Source organism: Pseudophryne corroboree, chromosome 4 (assembly GCF_028390025.1).
Source record: "Pseudophryne corroboree isolate aPseCor3 chromosome 4, aPseCor3.hap2, whole genome shotgun sequence".
NCBI lineage: Eukaryota > Metazoa > Chordata > Amphibia > Anura > Myobatrachidae > Pseudophryne > Pseudophryne corroboree.
In genome coordinates this window covers 933306685-933331663 of record NC_086447.1, presented here as the reverse complement: position 1 = coordinate 933331663, position 24979 = coordinate 933306685, and the positions used below count along the sequence as shown (strand labels likewise).

The 24979-nt window shown below is 43.7% G+C and overlaps 1 protein-coding gene across 1 annotated transcript in view; it reads right to left on the bottom strand.

The window, feature by feature from the left end:
• Positions 1 to 24979, bottom strand: part of KCTD3 (potassium channel tetramerization domain containing 3) — a 134578-nt gene that overhangs the window by 86569 nt on the left and 23030 nt on the right. Inside the window, exon 4 of the mRNA XM_063919098.1 lies at positions 19699 to 19772. Coding sequence (XP_063775168.1) covers positions 19699 to 19772 — 74 coding nt within the window. The remainder of the gene's footprint in view (positions 1 to 19698; positions 19773 to 24979) is intronic.

Genomic DNA, 24979 nt, shown 5'->3' with positions numbered 1-24979 from the left:
AAATAGATTTATCGGTAAGTAAAATCTTATTATAAAATACATATATTGTACTCCCGCTCAGGAAGTACAAGGTATGTTAGATACCCTCAAAGGCTAATGCTGCATTCAACTGTTCTAGATTCATGTCCATCACAGGTAGAGGAAATTATCTCACAGATACCGGGTTCCCTATGAACTTAGGATGGACAGGACACTGGATTGATGACTGAGGTAGTCCCAGTAGTGACACAGCAAACAATAGGATTTTGGTACTTACCAGGTAAATCCTTTTCTTTGAATCCATAGGGGGCACTGGAGTACTCTTGGGATATGGACGGCTTAGCAGAAACAAAGGCACTGAATATTTAAATTTAGAACTCTCCACCCCTCCATATCCCCGAGTACCTCAGTGTAGTATCTCAGTGTTTTTTACTGAGCCGAACAAGAACTATAGAGAGGTTGACAATGGAGAATTTCTATAACATAACGGACAACAACAAAGTTGACACATAACGTTACTGACAACGAAACAGTTGACACCATCACCGATAGAACCTTATAATTGAACCAGTCGGTGAAAATGTGTTACCATAAGATCCCCTGAGCTTAATACAACCCAGGTAAAACTGCTCTGGGTGGGCGTCCAGTGCCCCCTATGGATTCAAAAGAAAGGATTTACCTGGTAAGTACCAAAATCCTATTTTCTTTTTCATCCACTAGGGGTCACTGGAGTACTCTTGGGACGTACCAAAGCTTCCCCCGTGGGCGGGAGAGCTGTTTGACACCTGTAACACTAGGCGGCCAAAGCTAGATGCTGATGCCGCAAACGTATCAAACTTGTAAAAGCGCACAAACGTGTGCACTGAAGACCATGTAGCCGCACGGTCAAGCTGTGTCGTAGAAGCTCCACGACCAGCTGGCCATGACGTTCCCACAGAACCTGTGGGATGAGCTATTACTGATGTAGGCGACTGTAACTTAGCCTTAAGGTAAGCCTGACGTATAGTCAGTTTTATCCATCTGGATAAGGTCTGCTGAGAAGCTGGCCAACCCCACTTGGCAGCATCATAGAGAACAAATAACGTATCCGTATTACGAACTGTAGACGTTCGGGACATATAAACGCGTAATGCGCGTACCACATTCAGAATTCTAGAATGTACTGTCAACACAGGAACCACTATTGGTTGATTGATGTGAAAAGATGACACTAGCTTTGGTAAGAAATCGGAAATCGTCCGAAGTTACGCTCTGTCATCAGGAAACACCAAATACGGTGGCTTGCAAGACAAGGCACCCAAATTTGAATAAAGCCTTGCCGAAGCTAAGGCTAGAAGAAAAAACGTTTTCCAAGTCAGAAACTTAATATCCACTTGCTGTAAGGGTTCAAAATATGAAGACTGTAAGAAATCTGAACCCAAATTCAAGTCCCATGGCGCTGTAGGTGGGATGAATGGAGGCTGTACTCTGAGGACACCCTGCAGAAAAATGTGTACCGACGGCAATAGAGCCAATCGTCTTTGAAAATAAATTGACAACAGAGATACCTGCACCTTCAGTGTAGATAAACACAGTCCTCCATCCAACCCCGTCTGTAAAAAATAACAGAATACGGGTAACTTGAAAAATGATGTCGGAAACTTCAGAGCTTCACACCAACCTATATAGGCACGCCAAATTCTGTAATAATGAGCTGCCATAACCGGCTTCCTAGCTCGTAACATGGTTGGTATAACCGATACGGTAATGCCCTCTCTTTCTTCTGAAGAGGGCGGTCTCAACAACCACCTCGTCAACCGCAGCCGCGCTAAATAGGGGTAAAAGAACGGCCCCTGTTGTAACGGGTTGGACGTAGTATGAGCGGCCAAGGATCGTCTGCGAGTAGTCCTCGGAGATTCGAGAACCAAACTCTCCGAGACCCATGAGATATCACTAGTATGACTGTGACGGACTCTCTTATGATCCGTTTTAGCAACGGAGAGAACAGCGGAAAACGGTGGAAACAGATACACGAGGCTGTACGGCCACGCGATTGTGAGAGCATCCACCGCCACTGCCCTTGGGAACTGTCGTTCTGGACACATACTGGGCGTTTGTAATTGTGGCGAGATGCCATCATGTCCACCTGAGGGTAACCCCACCTGTGGACCAACCTGTGAAACACCTCTGGATTTAATGCCCAGTCTCCTGGATGAAAATCCCGACGGCTGAGATCATCTGTCTAACAGATGTCCACTCCCGGAATGAACCCAGTCTACAATATCACCTTGTGGTATTCTGGGCAATTGAGGATTTGAGCTACTTCCCGCATTGCCATGCGGCTTCTCGTTCCTCCCTGGTTGTTGTGTATGCGACTGCCGTCGCGTTGTGTGACTGTCCTTGGACAGTCTGAGAGCGAAGCATGTAGTGCATAGTAAATTGCACGGAGTTCCAGGACCTTTATAGACAGCAATCTGTCGTGATCCGTTTAGAAACCCTGTCGCTGACCATTTTAAACTACAACTCCCCAACCTCTGAGACTCTCGCCCAGAGTAGAGACACCCTCGCCCCCCTGTGGGATAAGCGAGTGAAAACCTCCGAACTGAAGCACTTCGAAAGCCCATCATTGTTCCTAATAGGCGAATACACCAATGTACCGATAGTGTGCGTGGCTTGAGCACTAATTGTACCAGATGGTTTATAATCTGTTCTTTCTGGTGTAGTAGGTAAATTCTTTGATTTACCGTATCTGGAATCATACCTAGGAATTGAAGTCGTTGAGACGGAATTAGATGCGATTGTTTTTGAACTTGACACTGCAACCGTGGTGTACGTTAGCAGCGCAAGTCGGAGGAGCATCTGTTGAGACAGAGCTCTTATGAGCAGATCGTCTAAGTATGGAACGATTGTCACTGCCAGGAATCTGAGATGAGCTATCATCACAAACATCACTTTGGTGAATACCCGAGGCGCTGACAAGAGGCCAAACGGTAGAATCTGAAACGGTTAATGGTTGTGGCGTATTGCAAAACGCAAGAACCTGTGATGAGGTGACCAAACCGGAATGTGTAAGTACGCATCCTGGAGATCAAGCACAATCATGCAATCTTGTGGCTCCAAATATGCAAATACTAACCGCAGAAAATCCATCTTCAATCTGTAGTAAGTGACTTGCTGATTGAGACTGGGACGGAGCCCTCCGGCTTCGGTACCACAAACAGACGGGAATAATAACCCTGAATTTGTTGGTGTACCAGGCCTGGAAATAAAAACTGCTGAAACCAGCAGAGACTGAATGGCAACCTGCCAAAACGCCTTATTTCGTCCGACAGAGGCAGTCCTGTCTTTTAACCCTAAATAGCGGATACATCCATGAGTGGATGGCTGGAAACCCGGCAAATGTAACGTGTAAAGGCGCACTCCCACAATTGGAAATTCGAGATGGGCTGAGAGCCCGTCAAGCCACTGGCTTGTTGTGACTTTAGCGCCCTGGCGTTACAAGGCGTGACTGTTTTTGTACCACAGCCTTGAAAAGACTGAAGTCTAAAAGCTTTAAACGCCGGACCAGAGTATTTCCGGCTTGATACCGGAGGAGGCCTTTTGTCAAATTTAGGACCAAACAACTTCTGGCCTTGTCGTGCTGAAACTAGCGACGATGAAAAACGAGAAGCAGACGCTGTACCGAGATACTCAGCCGCTTCTCATTAACGATAAGTATAACGTGATCGTCATTGTTTCCATACACAGAGCGCCCTAGTGACCCAAATGTATCCTGGGTCTTTATAAGGTTTGACACAGACGAATTCACCAATGGCGGATTCTCCAATTTAGATGTCACTGTGTGGAAACGGGTAAATAGCCTTAAATCTTAGTAAGATATCCTAAATAAGAAAACCATTGAAGATCTGTCGTTTAGTAAATACGACGGATTAGATGTTAGAGGCTCCTTATTCTCTGTAAATTTAGATGTTAGAGCCTCCTTATTCTCTGTAAATTTCAGAGACTGACTCACTGGTCATTAGCAATGTATGGTTGTCAAAACCCGCACTATCTGACTGTCTAATGTGCCCTCCTCACTCGTATTTAGCGCTGTGAGGTTTGACATAGAATGGTCAGGACTGCAACATAGAAGAAATGTTGCTACTGAAGCTAGATTACTAAACACTTAGTCAAAGGTATGCAAACTTCTCAGGAGAATTTTAGAGAAATGTTCTTCAGCAAAATCCATTACAGTATCATTAAACTGTTTGCATAAGTTATGACTAAAACATTGACTATAATTAGACTAAAATGAAACTTGAGATCCACTGACTAAATCTGGACTAAGTGGCGAGGCCAAGGACTGCGTCGTGAGATGTAGTTTCCTTGGCTTCGCAATGGTGTGGAAGTAAAAAATATTACATACAGAAAACATACAAACTCCACACGGATGAGTCGCTGTGCGTGCTAATATGCGCAGCGTGCACAGCGATATATGGTAGCATATGCACTCACACAGACACGCCACAAAGATATATTCAACACAAATTTCATGCCACACATAAATTAAACATGTCAAGCACTAGACATTATAATGTTTTAAATTATATAATGGAGTATAACATCATGTATATGTATTAATGGGACGGAACAAGATAAACATGTCATGCTTGGTGTCAAAATAATCAGAGGAATGAGTGTGTTGGTTTGATACCTGTGGTTAAGTTGTAGCTCATTGCAACAATTAGTTATGATTGAATGTATGAATATCAAGCCACAATTCAAATGGGAACAAAAGACATTCCTGCATCTTCCAGGTTGGACGTTGCTTGCATATGAACTGACCAATGACACATCATGAATGAGAAAGTTCCCTACCCTGGACCAATAACAGAAGACTCAGTCCCAGACCTGTACTCCCCCAGAGTACACAGTGTATAGGGGATTGCAGATTCACAAGAAGTTCTGTTTGCTGTTTTTTGCTGTTCTGTGTAGCTGCTGTTGAGGCAGATCCAAAGATGGAGAAAACTGTGCATTGAGGGACAGGGTAACGTATGTATGCTGGCTGTGGCTGTAACTGTATGGATTCTTTTGTAACTATCTGCTTCTTGTGTTTATTGTAACTATATATATATATATATATATATATATTGTACATGTGATATATTGTATACATATCCTTTTAATATCAAATATATACATCACTGAGCGCTGGAACTCATACAATGTGTGCGAGTGCTTGTTTTCTCTTTAGGGATGTTGTGTTTGCGACGTACAGCGCACTTTTATCGTATATGGTAATAAGAGATGCGCCTTGCGTCCGCTGCATATATTAACGCTGGCATTTTAAATATTTATTAGAAATTTATCTGAACTTCTCTGTTGGGGCTCGTCCGGGATATCACGTACTTAATGATGCACTGTACAGACGCCGCTGTGGTCTACCAGCTAACGATGGACACATCGACATGCTGCTGAACCACATGCCGTTTGTTTTTTGTGTTATCAGTAAGGCACTGATATGAAATTCAAGGAACAATATATATTTCTTTGTTGTGTGAGTATGACAAAGAAATGCACTATTTGAAAATGCTACAGCGTATTTTTATTGTTGCAAAACAAAGTTCAAATAAGTTATATTGTGTTTGATTCGGATTGGATTGTTTATCTGTTAAGTAAATTTAAAAAGAGCATTTAAAAGTTGGTGCATAGGTATGATATAGCTGTGTTAGCATGCTGAGGCCAATTCGCATACTTTTAAACCCAGGCCTAAAGTAACAAACGTCCGGTGCTTGTATAAATTGTGATTTCTTTGTGACAAAAGAGATAGCCGCATGGTGTCCGCCATTTTGTTCAAGCACATGGCTTGTGAATAAGGGGGAGGAGCAGTGGCCATTTTAGGAAGGTCACCCTATCCACCTAGCTAACAGCTTTCCCTTGTCACAAATAAACAATATATATGTACAAATCCAACACCATTTAAAAGCTACCAATGAATTTAACAAACCCATGCCATAGTCAATTACAAATAGTTTCAATTGGGCCTAGTGAGAGAGAAATGGTGAGAAAAATGCTTGGCTTGATGTAAGAATTACACACAGATATAAAGTTGTTTTTTTCTCCAGGATTTAGTTAACCCTGTTTGCTACAAGATAGGCATTGAAATGTTAATTAAAACCTGTTCAACCACCACTACAAGCATATGAACCTCTGTTGATATGCAAATCAGAGGCTCTGAGAGAAACTGTATTCATTAAGTATGTGTTTACGAATACATATGCTGGGTGAGGGGTTTCATAGAGGTGCAGTAAAAAAGTGTCTGTATATATATATTATTATTAGAATTATGTGTATATTTATATCAGCGTATGTTCTACAAGATAGCTATCCAATCTAAATAATAGCATTTAAATTATAGTCAATAGTCATTATAGATCTGCATAGAACCGGATACGTTTATTTGTTATACATTTTGTGTATTTGTTTAAGTGGGTAAATTGTAAAATACAAAACGCAGTTCCGGCCTAAAATTTTAGGTAGCACTCAAAGGAGGATTACCCGTGTGGGCGACTTCCAGTGGGTGTGAGGAACAAAGTTGTATTGTGTAGTGAGCAGTAGAATTTTGCTTACATTGATCGTGATAAGTGGGGAATATTGAGGTGCGAACGCACGGTGTACAAAAGTACGTGAGATAAGCGTACGGGAACACAAAGTTGCGTGAAGTAGCGAGCGCAAGTTTAACCACACAATAGGAATAAATTTAAAGGCGGGATAGAAGACACATTTATACAATAGCAAGTAACCATCCGATTTTAAAAGCAGATTACTATAAAATTTTGTTTAAAGTGTACTACCTCTGGGACAAGCTGGCACTCAAAGGGAGTGATATTTTTCTGTACAGAAAACCTTGTGTGTTAGCGTGAGTTGAAAGTAGGTGTGTATGTATTGAACCCCGGGAGAAACCGAGATCCCGTGAGAGACGCTGAGTTGGCAGAGGCTTAGCGGCGTGAAAGGGTCGCAACCTTACGTATTAACGAAGTAGGCACGTACTACAACGTGTAGAGGAGCGTAATAGATCGTGAACTAGGCACGTACTACAACGTGTAGAGTATTGAGGAAGTAGGCACGTACTACAACGTGTAGAAGTATTATAGTGTTACGCTCTGGCTGTTGAGCGCAGCTTGTGAATTCGACTCCTGTGATCGTAGGGCATATAGATAACAAGTATCTATAGGCTGTGCGATTGGACCGCACGTCTGTGTGTGTGATACGTGGTGCAACGCGATACCATTTGCGTAATTTCGCGCAATTGTGTCATCATACGCGCTGTGTAGAGCATACGCAGACGTGATTTGTGTAAATAAAGGGGTTTTTCGCTGAGTTCCTCAGGAAATCTCCCTGGTGGACATTCACTGGAAAGGGTGATCGATAAGTTGTTTCTAACCCAAGAAAAATTCCAGTGGGTAGATACCAAAAAGGAATTTTTCGCTGACTCTCTCTCAGGAAAACATTCCAACAGACTTTTAACCTCCACTGGAAGAAGTGTTGTATTGATTCTGTTAATGCGTCAATAATTCCAGTGCTGAGGGGTCTGGTAGGAGCCTAGTCTGGGTACGCAGGGGTCATTAATGGAGTGAGTCGTGGTACTGGCCAGCGGAGGCAGGAGCGGGTGAAAAGCGCTCGATAAGGACTTTTCACCGTCGTCTCGCGTGGGTCATTTGGTGTGTTGTGAAAAAGCCCACAATGGGAGCCAAATGAGCATGCGAGAGGCGTTCAGCAGCCAGGGTTCAGGCTGGAGAATTGAGGATTGAGGCACGTACTGTGTGAAAACGTGCGGAGGATAATGTGTGGAAAGTATGGTCCACACGGAGAGGCTTTTTGTGACGAATGGGTGCGAATGACAGTGGATGATAGGGAATCATTTCCTAGAGTTGGTGGGTTTGATCCTGCGCTATTGCAGGTAGTATGTTTAACCAAAGTCATATAAGACAAGAATGAAAACAAGAACTGTTTGAACTTGTAGCAACTATAAATAAGTAGAAAAAAAAGAGAAAGCAAGTACACCGCCATATGTAGATGTGGAAGCAGTTACGGCCAGCATACAAACTATAGAAAATAATAAAAATAAAAATATGAAAAATGTGAATGTAACCTATATATGTACTAATGAATGTCAAAGTTTTATTTAGTAGGAGAGGCGACCTGACTGGTTACAGCCATTTCTCATGCACTCAGAGGAGTATCCAACCGGTAAAAGAAGAGCAGTAGCCTGCACGGGAAGTGGCTGAGACCAGTGGAACTGGTAAGTATGGAGTCATTCAAGTACATATATAGTAAAACCCAAAAATAAAATAAAAATCAAGAAAGTAACGTCATAAATGGAGAATATCCTGTCCGCACATTAGTATTTACCAGTAGGAAAGCGGACAGAGATAGGGTAACCCCCGGGTATTTCTTTTAGTTACCATATAAGAAGTATTCATTTCTAGTAATGCCCCTAGTCAAGATAAGCTCGGAAATGTTTGTTGGACCATGTACAGACCCTTAATACGGGATGAGAAGGACTGAATGAATACTTTGCATGACCTAGAAGCTTGTTTTTTTTTTTTTTTTGCAGTACTAGAAAATTCTTCGTCAGGATAAGATCACTGGTAAAACACTAATTCGGCAAATGGGAGGAACGAGAGAAGTGCAACATTACCCTTTGACAAAACCTGCTGAAGTTACGATTGGGCCTCTATGATGCTAAACCCTTTCCTTTTTTTTTTCCAAGCAGCAGTGGCCCCTGACTAACTTAATCGACAGAGATTTTGATATGTAAATTGAAATATAAAATACATATATTGTACTCCCGCTCAGGAAGTACAAGGTATGTTAGATACCCTCAAAGGCTAATGCTGCATTCCACTGTTCTAGATTCATGTCCATCACAGGTAGAGGAAATTATCTCACAGATACCGGGTTCCCTATGAACTTAGGATGGACAGGACACTGGATTGATGACTGAGGTAGTCCCAGTAGTGACACAGCAAACAATAGGATTTTGGTACTTACCAGGTAAATCCTTTTCTTTGAATCCATAGGGGGCACTGGAGTACTCTTGGGATATGGACGGCTTAGCAGAAACAAAGGCACTGAATATTTAAATTTAGAACTCTCCACCCCTCCATATCCCCGAGTACCTCAGTGTAGTATCTCAGTGTTTTTTACTGAGCCGAACAGGAACTATAGAGAGGTTGACAATGGAGAATTTCTATAACATAACGGACAACAACAAAGTTGACACATAACGTTACTGACAACGAAACAGTTGACACCATCACCGATAGAACCTTATAATTGAACCAGTCGGTGAAAATGTGTTACCATAAGATCCCCTGAGCTTAATACAACCCAGGTAAAACTGCTCTGGGTGGGCGTCCAGTGCCCCCTATGGATTCAAGGAAAAGGATTTACCTGGTAAGTACCAAAATCCTATTTTCTTTTTCATCCACTAGGGGTCACTGGAGTACTCTTGGGACGTACCAAAGCTTCCCCCGTGGGCGGGAGAGCTGTTTGACACCTGTAACACTAGGCGGCCAAAGCTAGATGCTGATGCCGCAAACGTATCAAACTTGTAAAAGCGCACAAACGTGTGCACTGAAGACCATGTAGCCGCACGGTCAAGCTGTGTCGTAGAAGCTCCATGACCAGCTGGCCATGACGTTCCCACAGAACCTGTGGGATGAGCTATTACTGATGTAGGCGACTGTAACTTAGCCTTAAGGTAAGCCTGACGTATAGTCAGTTTTATCCATCTGGATAAGGTCTGCTGAGAAGCTGGCCAACCCCACTTGGCAGCATCATAGAGAACAAACAACGTATCCGTATTACGAACTGTAGACGTTCGGGACATATAAACGCGTAATGCGCGTACCACATTCAGAATTCTAGAATGTACTGTCAACACAGGAACCACTATTGGTTGATTGATGTGAAAAGATGACACTAGCTTTGGTAAGAAATCGGAAATCGTCCGAAGTTACGCTCTGTCATCAGGAAACACCAAATACGGTGGCTTGCAAGACAAGGCACCCAAATTTGAATAAAGCCTTGCCGAAGCTAAGGCTAGAAGAAAAAACGTTTTCCAAGTCAGAAACTTAATATCCACTTGCTGTAAGGGTTCAAAATATGAAGACTGTAAGAAATCTGAACCCAAATTCAAGTCCCATGGCGCTGTAGGTGGGATGAATGGAGGCTGTACTCTGAGGACACCCTGCAGAAAAATGTGTACCGACGGCAATAGAGCCAATCGTCTTTGAAAATAAATTGACAACAGAGATACCTGCACCTTCAGTGTAGATAAACACAGTCCTCCATCCAACCCCGTCTGTAAAAAATAACAGAATACGGGTAACTTGAAAAATGATGTCGGAAACTTCAGAGCTTCACACCAACCTATATAGGCACGCCAAATTCTGTAATAATGAGCTGCCGTAACCGGCTTCCTAGCTCGTAACATGGTTGGTATAACCAATACTGTAATGCCCTCTCTTTCTTCTGAAGAGGGCGGTCTCAACAACCACCTCGTCAACCGCAGCCGCGCTAAATAGGGGTAAAAGAACGGCCCCTGTTGTAACGGGTTGGACGTAGTATGAGCGGCCAAGGATCGTCTGCGAGTAGTCCTCGGAGATTCGAGAACCAAACTCTCTGAGACCCATGAGATATCACTAGTATGACTGTGACGGACTCTCTTATGATCCGTTTTAGCAACGGAGAGAACAGCGGAAAACGGTGGAAACAGATACACGAGGCTGTACGGCCACGCGATTGTGAGAGCATCCACCGCCACTGCCCTTGGGAACTGTCGTTCTGGACACATACAGGGCGTTTATAATTGTGGCGAGATGCCATCATGTCCACCTGAGGGTAACCCCACCTGTGGACCAACCTGTGAAACACCTCTGGATTTAATGCCCAGTCTCCTGGATGAAAATCCCGACGGCTGAGATCATCTGTCTAACAGATGTCCACTCCCGGAATGAACCCAGTCTACAATATCACCTTGTGGTATTCTGGGCAATTGAGGATTCGAGCTACTTCCCGCATTGCCATGCGGCTTCTCGTTCCTCCCTGGTTGTTGTGTATGCGACTGCCGTCGCGTTGTGTGACTGTCCTTGGACAGTCTGAGAGCGAAGCATGTAGTGCATAGTAAATTGCACGGAGTTCCAGGACCTTTATAGACAGCAATCTGTCGTGATCCGTTTAGAAACCCTGTCGCTGACCATTTTAAACTACAACTCCCCAACCTCTGAGACTCTCGCCCAGAGTAGAGACACCCTCGCCCCCCTGTGGGATAAGCGAGTGAAAACCTCCGAACTGAAGCACTTCGAAAGCCCATCATTGTTCCTAATAGGCGAATACACCAATGTACCGATAGTGTGCGTGGCTTGAGCACTAATTGTACCAGATGGCTTATAATCTGTTCTTTCTGGTGTAGTAGGTAAATTCTTTGATTTACCGTATCTGGAATCATACCTAGGAATTGAAGTCGTTGAGACGGAATTAGATGCGATTGTTTTTGAACTTGACACTGCAACCGTGGTGTATGTTAGCAGCGCAAGTCGGAGGAGCATCTGTTGAGACGGAGCTCTTATGAGCAGATCGTCTAAGTATGGAACGATTGTCACTGCCAGGGATCTGAGATGAGCTATCATCACAAACATCACTTTGGTGAATACCCGAGGCGCTGACAAGAGGCCAAACGGTAGAATCTGAAACGGTTAATGGTTGTGGCGTATTGCAAAACGCAAGAACCTGTGATGAGGTGACCAAACCGGAATGTGTAAGTACGCATCCTGGAGATCAAGCACAATCATGCAATCTTGTGGCTCCAAATATGCAAATACTAACCGCAGAAAATCCATCTTCAATCTGTAGTAAGTGACTTGCTGATTGAGACTGCGACGGAGCCCTCCGGCTTCGGTACCACAAACAGACGGGAATAATAACCCTGACTTTGTTGGTGTACCAGGCCTGGAAATAAAAACTGCTGAAACCAGCAGAGACTGAATGGCAACCTGCCAAAACGCCTTATTTCGTCCGACAGAGGCAGTCCTGTCTTTTAACCCTAAATAGCGGATACATCCATGAGTGGATGGCTGGAAACCCGGCAAATGTAACGTGTAAAGGCGCACTCCCACAATTGGAAATTCGAGATGGGCTGAGAGCCCGTCAAGCCACTGGCTTGTTGTGACTTTAGCGCCCTGGCGTTACAAGGCGTGACTGTTTTTGTACCACAGCCTTGAAAAGACTGAAGTCTAAAAGCTTTAAACGCCGGACCAGAGTATTTCCGGCTTGATACCGGAGGAGGCCTTTTGTCAAATTTAGGACCAAACAACTTCTGGCCTTGTCGTGCTGAAACTAGCGACGATGAAAAACGAGAAGCGAGGTAACAGGCGGCAGCATCTGTACCGAGATACTCAGCTGCTTCTCATTAACGATAAGTATAACGTGATCGTCATTGTTTCCATACACAGAGCGCCCTAGTGACCCAAATGTATCTTGGGTCTTTATAAGGTTTGACACAGACAAATTCACCAATGGCGGATTCTCCAATTTAGATGTCACTGTGTGGAAATGGGTAAATAGCCTTAAATCTTAGTAAGATATCCTAAATAAGAAACCTATTGAAGATCTGTCGTTTAGTAAATACGACGGATTAGATGTTAGAGGCTCCTTATTCTCTGTAAATTTAGATGTTAGAGGCTCCTTATTCTCTGTAAATTTCAGAGACTGACTCACTGGTCATTAGCAATGTATGGTTGTCAAAACCCGCACTATCTGACTGTCTAATGTGCCCTCCTCACTCGTATTTAGCGCTGTGAGGTTTGACATAGAATTGTCAGGACTGCAACATAGAAGAAATGTCTAAATTATAAGACCAGTTAAATTAACACCCTGGTACCCAAAGTGAAATTGGACTGAGACTCCTCCGTTAAAGCTGGCGGAGTAACTTCTGAGACTCCGATCTTACCGCTCCTGTCAAGCAGAGTCAATTTGAATTGCCAATGCTTAACATAGGATCTGGGAATGAACCGGCTTCCGGAGTGGAAACCTACAAAACATACTGAACATGTGGTAGATTTATGTCCAGACTTTTGTTTAAAAATATTATTAGTCTGTGCTGGAGCCTTACTCCTTATGCCGACAGACAACACAATAGGCAAAGGACAGACACTTGCACGACTCAGTAAAATTATTACTTAAGGTGTGTAATATATATCTATCTATTTATGGCCGAAATGCAGTTCACATGGCCAGCCTATGTGAAACCTGAACCAAAATTCCCACTAACACCCCTGCGCCTCCGGTGGAGTAGTGATGTAGGGCAGGAATGTTCTGGAATTACAAACTGGAAGAAACAGGAAGCATGGTTAAAATGGCCCCCATGCCATGCTTACACTGATAATCACAGTTACAATTGCTACAGTGTTAATATAGGCCGAATAGCCTATTATACAGTGAAAATCACAAGCAGGTTACAATACATGCTGTAGTGTTAATATAGGCTCAATAGTCTATTACACAGTGAAAATCACAGGCAGTCTACAATACATGGATCCAGTTTTAAGATAGGCTCACTAGCCTATCATACATTAACTCTGCCTGCTGTTTATATAGGTATGGCAGCCCTTTACATTCCCTTGCCGCTGTAATCAGCCAGATTCCCCCCCCCCCCCCCCTTCCCCCTGTACTCCCTGTAGCGCTGTGTCTCAGCGGGGAGCGCCAGGAAGTTGCAGGGAGATGAGGGACACTTCTTGCCGAGCAGCGGAGGTCGGCTGGCCGGAGCGGCGCGTAGCGGCTTCCGCCGTCGCTAGCCGAGCTGCGGCGGTTCTCCCCCTCTCAGCGCTGGCACCAAGACAGCACTGACGGAGCGTCTGGGCGGGCGGGCGGACGGTGCTGGGGCGGCCGGACGGAGCGGCTGGGCGGCCGGACGGAGCGGCTGGGACGGCCGGACGGAGCGGCTGTATGAGCGGCGGGAGCGGCGGCATTACAACAGTGACCCCACACAGCAGGGCGGCAGCCTGCGCTGACCGCCCCGTTTCCCCAGCATACCTTGTTGTAGGGAGGCCTGCGACGGGCTTCTAAGCTCCGAGCTCTTCCGGTCATGGCTGCGACGGGGCTTCTATTTGTAAGCTCCATCCAGCCCTTCAGGTCATGGCTGCGACGGGGCTTCAATCTGTAAGCCCCGTCCAGCTGTTGCAGGAGACAGTGGGCTGCCTGTGGCTGTGAGGGTGCTCTTTGTGAGGACCGACACGCCAATGCGCTGTCCGTGCAGCGGCACTATCCCGGACCCATGTTTTTCCAGAAACTGGGAAGGGATGTGCTAAGTGAAAAAAAGTAAAATGTAAAAGTAAAAATTAAAAATTAATAAAATCTTCCACCAAGTGTGGGAACTCCACACAAGCCTTGTTAGTGCTGTGAGCACAGAAAAAACACTGAGATACTACACTGAGGTACTCGGGGATATGGAGGGGTGGAGAGTTCTAAATTTAAATATTCAGTGCCTTTGTTTCTGCTAAGCCGTCTATATCCCAAGAGTACTCCAGTGACCCCTAGTGGATGAAAAAGAAACAAGCTTTAAGGGGGGTAGACCAAGTAGTTAATCAATTCCCCGTAGTGCCCAATCCAGTTTTAACTTTAATAAAATCCTCTCCACCTCTACAAACTTTACTGTCACCAACCTCTATTCTGTTTTTCTTCACAGTTTCCTCTTCATCTTTTGCATTCACACAGGGGGTACAATAAATGGACCCGATTCTCCCAAGGTTACGAGTGACAGCCTGAGTATTGTCTCCCAAGCCCTACATGACTGTTTACAGTCCTTTCAGCCTGAGAATGGGTCGGTGCTGATACAATATGTTGATGACTTGTTGTGCGCTGATTCATTTGAGTCGTCCCTGGCAGATACGAAGCAGTTTCTGTTTCGTCTCTTCCAGGCAGGACACCAGGTCTCAAGGGATAAACTACAGTTGTGTAGGACAAGGGTCAAATACCTGGGACGTAGTACTGGTACATGATTTGACAGTTCATACACCACATGCCGTATTGGTCCTTCAACGTTCTGCCCGAACCCGGTATGTCTCATCAGGACGATGGCACCAGTATTACTGCAGTGTGCCTTGTCATGCACAAAGGGTGGAGGATGAGAATACTGGTGAAGGGAAATTTTGTATAGACACTGATATGCATGATGGTATGGAATATCCGAATCAGACCTTTACTACGAGACCAGACATAAGTGACAGCCCGTTGGTGAACGCAGACCTGATATTTTCTTCTTCTTTTACTCCTCTAGAGATGTTTTTTTTTCTTTTTTTTTTGAGTGATGCTCATGGTACTCTACATTGCAACACACAACAGTTAAATTAAGATGCAAATTTGTGTTCCCTACAGAAAAAGGAGGTCTGGAAGGTGAAGGGGTATGGTCAGGAGTCCTCAGGACTCTGGAGAAATGGACAAGGTAAGCCAGAAGCCCCCAGGACATATCTCCCAGGCCTAGCTGAGGCGGCACATGGTCTGACTCACCTAGGGTAGGGACGGTATGTGCAAATTGGTATGAGCTTACTGGCGTGCACCAAGGTTCTCTTCTCAGGCAAGCAGGAAAGCAACGACATGTCTTACTTGCTTGAGGAAGAACATTGGTAAGGTAGTACCAACAGAGCCATCCCATACTCCTCCTGCAGAAGGACCTTTTTCAGGTAACACAAATCGACTTCGTACAGTTACCACCCTGTAGGAATTTGAATTATGTATTGGTGTGCACTAATGTTTTCTCAAACTGGGTAGAGGCATTTCCTGCTGCCATAAATACTGCCGTGTTTACCGTAAAGAAAATTGTGCAGAAATTTGTGTGTAGATATGATATCCTTAGGAGTAGGAGCAAAGTGATAGCTTGAAACTGGACTATTGTGGTCATAGACACTGCCACTAGTGTTACGTAGCATCGTAACCACTCCCAGATCCCCACTTAATGAATCACCCTCTTTGAAATTTTTATTTTTTTTGGAAGACAACCTCATGTCATGATCGATCCGCACCATCATCAGAAATACACCAATGAGGTGACAGTACAGTACCTTATTGAGATGAGCCAGCATTTGAGAACTTGACAAAAGAACTTGAAAATGTTGATTCCTGGTATGCCAACTACTAACTGTTTTGATTGTGAACCAAGAGACTGTGTGATTGTTCTTACGCTCAGGTTGCCTAATAGACAGGTGGGATGGACCATACCAAGTTTTGTTGACAGCACGATCCCAGTGAAAGTAGCTGAGAGAGAGACTTGGGTCCACGATTCCCATCGCAGGAAAGTCGGTAGTCCGGAAGGAACTCGTAAATGGAGTGAGATCGCAGAAGTATCACCAGAGAGTCTGTTCCGTGAAGACTGAGAGGCGGCACTTTTGAACATTACCTGAGCGTACTAAAGGAGTACAGAAAGACCAGTCATTGTAATTGATTTGCTATGGACAAGATTTGTTTTGTTCTATCTTTCTTTTTTCCCGTTGACAAACATTTTTTTTTCAGGACATTCTATTTTTGTGAGGTTTTCATGAGGAATCGAGTGTGGGACTGGAACTGGTCCTGGAGAAAGGAGTGATGTCTTTATAGGATCCCAGGATCAGCCTATCACTTTGTTAAAGCCAGAGAAAATCAAAGGTCTAGTAGTTACGGAGTTCGGAGGTAATGTGATAGGCTATTGTCTGAGGAATACTGTATTTTTGTAGTTATTGTGACCCCATAATTGAAGATGAGTGCATCCAGAGATGTCAGTCTAGCAATAAGGCAGCATTAGACAGACATCCCTTGAGTGATTACCACTCACTAGTGGGTAAGGTCTTAAACCAAACGGAATGTTGGATGTGCTCACAGGTACCTCTAAGACCAAATAATGCAGGATTAGTGCCATATTCTTTAGAGTTAGCTGAGGTACTTGAATTACACAGAAGGGGGGGACCGGTGGACAAGGAATATAATATAACTAGACCCCCTAGTCTTAAGATCCACCAGTACCATACATAAATCCCTGGTATGTTTAAATCTCACCAATTTCAGGAAACCAGGAAATTGGGAGGTAATCAGGAACAATCAGACAATTGCTATTCACACATAGCAGATAAAGAGCTCATTAATATATGTGGAAGAAAGGTTTATGAATGGCTCTCTCCGAACTCCGAAGGTTTATGTTATCTGGGAAGGACACTACCTGAAATAATAACCCTTGTTCAATGATAAAACAGACCTAGCATACGTTCCAGAAATGGAAATAATGTTCAGGGAATGATAGGAATATATATCATGAAAATTTTATATGTCTCTTTCATGATTGGTTTGTGTTTTCTCCCTCTACCCAGCAAAACCTCTATCGAATCCGAACATCAGTGTACAAAGACGTAGGTACATGTATGTGTGCAACGTTCGTTTGAATCAGACATCATAGGCCATAGCACTGTCCCAGCATACTCTATAGGTTGAATGTCGTCCCACACCCAACCAGTGGTCCCGTGACCACAGAGTGCATTTAGAGGATGTCCCGTCCTCCTTCCTGTCTTCCCCAAATATAGTCAATGTCTGATTTGCGAAATTAATACATACGTGTGTCTAGGTCACCGATTATTGTTTGAAATATTTTTCTTCTGTTAATAATTTATGGCAGTTATTGTTTACTGCCAAATTTATTTATTTATTAATTTATGCAGTTATTGTTTAACTGTCGAAGTAAAAAAATATTACATACGTACGTTGTGCGTACGAATACGCGCAGCGTACACAGCGATATATGGTAGCATACGCACTCACACAGACATGCCACAAAGATATATTCAAAATATATTTCATGCCACACATAAATTAAACATGTCAAGCACTAGACATTATAATGTTTTAAATTATATAATGGAGTATAACATCATGTATATGTATTAATGGAACGGAACAAGATAAACATGTCATGCTTGGTGTCAAAATAATCAGAGGAATGAGTGGGTTTGATACCTGTGGTTAAGTTGTAGCTCATTGCAACAATTAGTCATGATTGAATGTATGAATATCAAGCCACAATTCAAATGGGCACAAAAAGACATTCCTGCATCTTCATGGCTGAACGTTGTTTGCATATGAACTGACCAATGACACATCATGAATGAGAAAGTTCCCTCCCCTGGACCAATAACAGAAAACTCAGTCCCAGACCTGTACTCCCCCAGAGTACACAGTGTATAGGGGATTGCAGACTCACAAGAAGTTCTGTTTGCTGTTTTTTGCTGTTCTGTGTAGCTGCTGTTGAGGCAGATCCAAAGATGGAGAAAACTGTGCATTGAGGGACAGGGTAACGTATGTATGCTGGCTGTGGCTGTAACTGTATGGATTCTTTTGTAACTATCTGCTTCTTGTGTAATTGTAACCATGTAACCATATATATATTATATATATACTGTACATGTGATATATTGTATACATATCATTTTAATATCAAATACAGGTTGAGTATCCCATATCCAAATATTCCGAAATACGGAATATTCCGAAATACGGACTTTTTTGAATGAGAGTGAGATAGTGAAACCTTTGTTTTTTGATGACTCAATGTACACAAACTTTGTTTAATACACAAAGTTATTAAAAATATTGTATTAAATGACCTTCAGGCTGTGTTTATAAGGTGTATATGAAACATAAATGAATTGTGTGAATGTAGACACACTTTGTTTAATGCACAAAGTTATAAAAAATATTGGCTAAAATTACCTTCAGGCTGTGTGTATAAGGTGTATATGAAACATAAATACATTCTGTGCTTAGACTTGGGCCCCATCACCATGATATCTCATTATGGTATGCAATTATTCCAAAATACAGAAAAATCCGATATCCAAAATACGTCTGGTCCCAAGTATTTTGGATAAGGGATGCTCAACCTGTATATACATCACTGAGCGTTGGAACTCATACAATGTGTGCGAGTGCTTGTTTTCTCTTAAGGGATGTAGTGTTTGCGACGTACAGCGCACTTTTATCGTATATGGTAATAAGATGCGCCTTGCGTCCGCTGCATATATTAACGCTGGCATTTTAAATATTTATTAGAAATTTATCTGAACTTCTCGATGGCCACCTGTGGCGGTAAGCCCGAGTAAGCTCAGGCTTACTTAGCCTGCCGTCACCGATGGTCGCGGTGTTCATCCCATATGCAATCGCAAATGCAGGAAGGAGGTGCTATGCAGGGAGGAGGTGCTATGTAACTCCTCCTGCATTTTCATTGCTAAGGATTGCATTTGGAAAGCTGCTGCAAACAGCTTTGCATTTGGAATCCTTAGTGAATTATACCCCAAGACTGAAACTAACTTTTAAATTCTTACCAAAATTAACACTGCTAAATGCAGTCAGAAGATAAAAGCAATATTATATTACATTGGTGTGTGCTCTCGAATGGGCCACAGTCACGCCAGAAGAGAACAAAGAGCCCAGTTTGGCCCCTGATGTTCTGGTTATGGGACCCTTGCGCTGGGACCGGACTGGTTAGCGTACTGCGCAGATACAACAGTATCCAATGCACGGATGTCAGCAATGACAGTAAATCTACCCGCACAACAGAAATCAGCGATGAGTCCCTCTTATTATGCCGAGATATTTTTCAGCATTTTACAAACATAAGATAGTAAAAGAAAAAGCGCAGCAATTTCTAACTATAAAGATCGGGCTAAAAACATCGCCTCTTACCTTAAATCAAGTTCCTTTGTTCTCAGGAAATTCAAAATGGGCGCAAATGCCGTTGGATCTCGATCGATAAATATCTTTAAAAAATAAAACATTCACACCGTTGTCATTACAGAGAAATAAGAACTTTCACAGCTTCTTATTAAAATAAAAAAAACACATGGCATTTTCTTTTTCCAATAAACTTGCACTTTTTTTTTAATACACATTTCATAAAGGCCAATAAAGTTAATAGACCTTCTAACATATTCATGAAAAAACACTTAAAACCCTTAAGTGAAAGGCGATATATTTCCAGAACCAGGCCGGTCTCCTGGAAGGTAGAAGCGCATTACGTCGGGGGTCTGTAACCGGAATGTACCCAGAGGGAATGACAGGGGGGAATCTGAACGGGATTAATAAGAGGCTCTACAGAAAGAGAATATTTAATTTGAACGTTCATAATCTGTCATTCTTTGGTGGAAGGAAAATATAATCTTCTACAGCCAGTACTGCTGATTGGCCAGATGTGTGGCCGCAAATATGTCCAATACCCAACAATTACAGGATCGTTTCCAGGCGCGTTAGTCGTTAGTACGTGCGCTCAGAAAGTGGCCTTTAATCACTAGTGGGTCACCACAGAGGTGCAGCTGAGAATCCACTGTGCGTGGGGCTTGTATCGCTGAAGCGATTGTGTACGGCAGGGAAACAGCATTTCCCCTTAATTCTCCTGTGTCACTAAGAGGCGAAGTTGCTGCAGCTGTGGGTAGCTGCGGAAGCCCAATTTACCACCCCATGCTAATGTAAGTGTCCATTCAACTATTGCGGAGCACGGTGCTCGTGTAAGCTGAAATCCACGCCACCCACCGATGTAATGCCAGTCGCCGCAAATGTCATCATTGGTATCTGCACTTGCACAAGCCTCAGGCTACAGTAGGTGAAGGAGATACGACAGAACCAGGCTTCCCAATTTCTGTACACACGGGGCAGAATCATACATACCCGCGCCACTCCCACAACTCGGGGCGATCGCACTGTAAAATCGTTTCTGTGTCTGCGCAAAAACTCGCCATTTGCATCTGTGCTAAATGTGTATCTAGATATCAGGCAGCGTCAGTATTCATTGTATTCATTTCCAGGTAAATATAAAATCTCATATAAGGAACTTGTGTTAAAAGATGTTGATTTGTGGTGGTAACGCAATGTCATCCCATCTGTTGTATGGTATACTAATAAGGACAGAGGATAGCCTTATACCGTTCAATTATGGAGAAAACCAACATTCCTACAAAGCATCCTGTACCCTCCTCAAGCTCGGGTGGCACAAAATCTACAATAACAGCATAAAAGAAAAAAATAGAATTTTAATTATCTACCGGTAAATCCTTTTCTCGTAGTCCGTAGAGGATACTGGGGTCCATTTAGTACCATGGGGTATAGACGGGTCCACTAGGAGCCATGGAGCACTTTAAGAATTTGATAGTGTGGGCTGGCTCCTTCCTCTATGCCCCTCCTACCAGACTCAGTCTAGAAACTGTGCCCGTGGAGACGGACATACTTTGAGAGAAGGATATAAAAGGATAGTGGTGAGATTCCGAACCAGCACACACAAACAAGAGGAAAGCCAAGCTAACCAGACTTGAAACAGGAACAGCAACGGCTGAACCAACAATACTTAACCAAGTAACAGTGCAGGAAGTACGAATCATCGGGCGGGCGTCCAGCATCTTCTACGGACTACGAGAAAAGGATTTACCGGTAGGTAATTAAAATCCTATTTTCTCTTACGTCCTAGAGGATACTGGGGTCCATTTAGTACAATGGGGATGTACCAAAGCTCCCAAATTGGGTGGGAGAGTGCGGAGGTACCTGCAGAACTGATTGGCCAAACTGAAGGTCCTCAGAGGCCAAAGTATCGAACTTGTAGAACTTAGCAAACGTGTTCGAACCTGACCAAGTAGCTGCTCAGCAGAGCTGTAAAGCCGAGACACCCCATGCAGCCGCCCAGGAAGAACTCACCGACCTAGTAGAGTGGGCCTGTACAGATTTTGGACACGGCAAACTTGTCGTGGAATAAGCATGCTGGATAGTAAGTCTGATCCAGCGTGCAATTATCTGTTTTGAAGCAGGACACCCAATCTTATTGGGATCATAAAGAACAAACAGCGAGTCCGTCTTTCTGTGACGAGCAGTTCTGTTCACATACACCTTCAAAGCCTTCACAACATCCAAAGACTTTGAAGTAGCAGAGGTGTCGGTGACAACCGGAACCCCAAAAGGTTGGTTGATGTGAAATGAGTTCAGCTCTGTCCTCATGGAAAATTAAATAGGAACTTTTGTGAGACAAAGCCCCCAGCTCCGACACACATCTTGCTGAAGCCAAGACCAACAGTGTGATGGTCTTCCACGTAAGATATTTTACGTCCACCTCCTGTAAAAGCTCAAACAAGTCCGATTGGAGGAACTGCAGCACCACAATGAGATCCCAAGGTGCCGTTGGAGGCACAAAGGGAGGTTGGATGAGCAGAACACCTTTCAAGAACGTCTGGACCTCAGGGAGAGAAGCCAATTGTTTCTGAAAGAAAATGGACAAGGCCGGTATCTGGACTTTTATGGAGCCCAGACGCAGTCCCACATCCACGCCTGCTTGCAGAAAAAGCAGGAAATGTCCCAGATGAAATTCCACCGCAGAATAATCTCTGCTCTCACACCAAGAGACGTATTTCTTCCAAATACGATGGTAATGCTTAGACGTTACCCCCTTCCTGGCTTGGATCATAGTTGGGATAACCTTGTGAGGGATCCCTCTCCTGGCTAGAATCAGCCGTTCAACTTCCATGCCATCAAACATAGCCACGGTAAGTCCTGATAGACGGGCCCTGTTGCAGAATATCCTCACGAAGAGGTAGAGGCCACGGATCTTGGAGGAGCATCTCCAGAAGGTCCACGTACCAGGCCCTTCTTGGCCAGTCTGGAGCAATGAGTATTGCTTGAACCTTTTCCCTTTTTATTCGTTTTAGGATTCTTGGGATCAGGAAAAACGTACACCATCTGACAGACCCAGGGTGTTGTCAGGGCGTATATTGCCACCACCTGTGGGTCTCTCGACCTGGAACAATACCGCCTGAGCTTCTTGTTGAGACGAGAGGCCATCATGTCGATCTGTAGGTATCTCCATCGCCTTGTCAGCACCTGAACACTTTCGGGTGAGGGCCCCACTGCCCCGGGTGCAGGTCATGACTGCTGAGGAAGTCTGCTTCCCAGTTGTCTACTCCCGGAATGAAGAACGCTGACAATGCCACAGCGTTTTTTTCTGCCCAGAGGAGAATTCTCGACACCTCCGACACTGCTGTTCTGTTTTTCGTTCCTGCATGTCGGTTTATGTACGTTACTGCCGTCACATTGTCCGACTGGACCTGAATTGCACGAACTTGAAGAAGATGTGAGGCCTGCAGAAGGGCATTGTATATGGCCTTGAGTTCCAGAATGTTGATTGGAAGGATGACTTCCTGACTTGACCATCTTCCCTGAAACTGCACCCCCTGAGTGACTGCTCCCCAACCTCTGCGGCTTGCGTCTGTGGTTAACAGAATCCAGTTCTGAATTCCGAACCTCCGTCCTGTAACGAGGTGAGAAGTCTGTAGCCACCACAGAAGGGAGATCCTGGCCTTTGGCGACAAACGGATCCTCTGGTGCATATGAAAATGCGGTCCGGACCATTTGTCCAACAGACACACCAGGTGGGGTAAAACAAATGATTGAGGATCTAGGTAGACTAGAGAAATGGTCAAGAGTGTGGCAATTACAGTTTAATGCCAAAAAATGCAAAATCATGCACTTGGGTCTCAAAAATCCAAAGGCTAAATATAATATTAATGGCACTATACTGGGAACTACTGAGGAGGAAAGGGATCTAGGAGTCACTATCTCAGGTGACATAAAGGATAAATATAGTATTAATGGCACTATACTGGGAACTACTGAGGAGGAAAGGGATCTAGGAGTCACTATCTCAGGTGACATAAAGGATAAATATAGTATTAATGGCACTATACTGGAAACTACTGAGGAGGTAAGGGATCTAGGAGTCACTATTTCAGGTGACATAAAGGATAAATATAGTATTAATGGCACTATACTGGGAACTACTGAGGAGGAAAGGGATCTAGGAGTCACTATCTCAGGTGACAAAGGATAAATATAGTATTAATGGCACTATACTGGAAACTACTGAGGAGGAAAGGGATCTAGGAGTCACTATTCCAGGTGACATAAAGGATAAATATAGTATTAATGGCACTATACTGGGAACTACTGAGGAGGAAAGGGATCTAGGAGTCACTATCTCAGGTGACATAAAGGATAAATATAGTATTAATGGCACTATACTGGAAACTACTGAGGAGGAAAGGGATCTAGGAGTCACTATTTCAGGTGACATAAAGGATAAATATAGTATTAATGGCACTATACTGGGAACTACTGAGGAGGAAAGGGATCTAGGAGTCACTATCTCAGGTGACAAAGGATAAATATAGTATTAATGGCACTATACTGGAAACTACTGAGGAGGAAAGGGATCTAGGAGTCACTATCTCAGATGACAAAGGATAAATATAGTATTAATTGCCCTATACTGGGAACTACTGAGGAGGAAAGGGATTCAGGAGTCACTGTCTCAGGTGACATAAAGGCAGGTAAGCAATGTAACACAGCAATGAGGAAGGCTAGTCAGATGCTTGGCTGCATTGGGAGAGGAATCAGCAGCAGAAAGAAAGAAGTAATAATGCCACTGTATAGGTCATTGGTGCGGCCTCATCTAGAATACTGTATTCAGTTCTGGAGGCCATATCTTCAAAAGGATATTAATACATTAGAGACTGTACAAAGAAGGGCAACTGAAATGGTGCATGGCCTACATCACACAACTTACCCAGAGGGACTAAGAAATCTCAATATGTATAGTGTGAAGCAGAGAAGGGAAAGGGGGGACATGATAGAGACTGTCACATATATCAAGGGTTTTACCAAAGTCCAGGAGGGAAACCATTCTCCAAATAAAGAGAAGCAATAGGACACGAGGATATGCACTGAGACTGGAGGGGGGGAGGTTCAGGGGAAATTTGCGGAAAAATTACTTCACAGAAAGGGTAGTGGACAAATGGAATAGCCTCCCATCAGAGGTGGTAGAGGCTAAGACTGTAGAGCAATTTAAACATGCATGGGATAGACATAAGGATATCCTTACAAAGAAATAAGGATCAAATAAGGTTAGAGATAAAAATAATGTAAAAAAAAAAAAAAG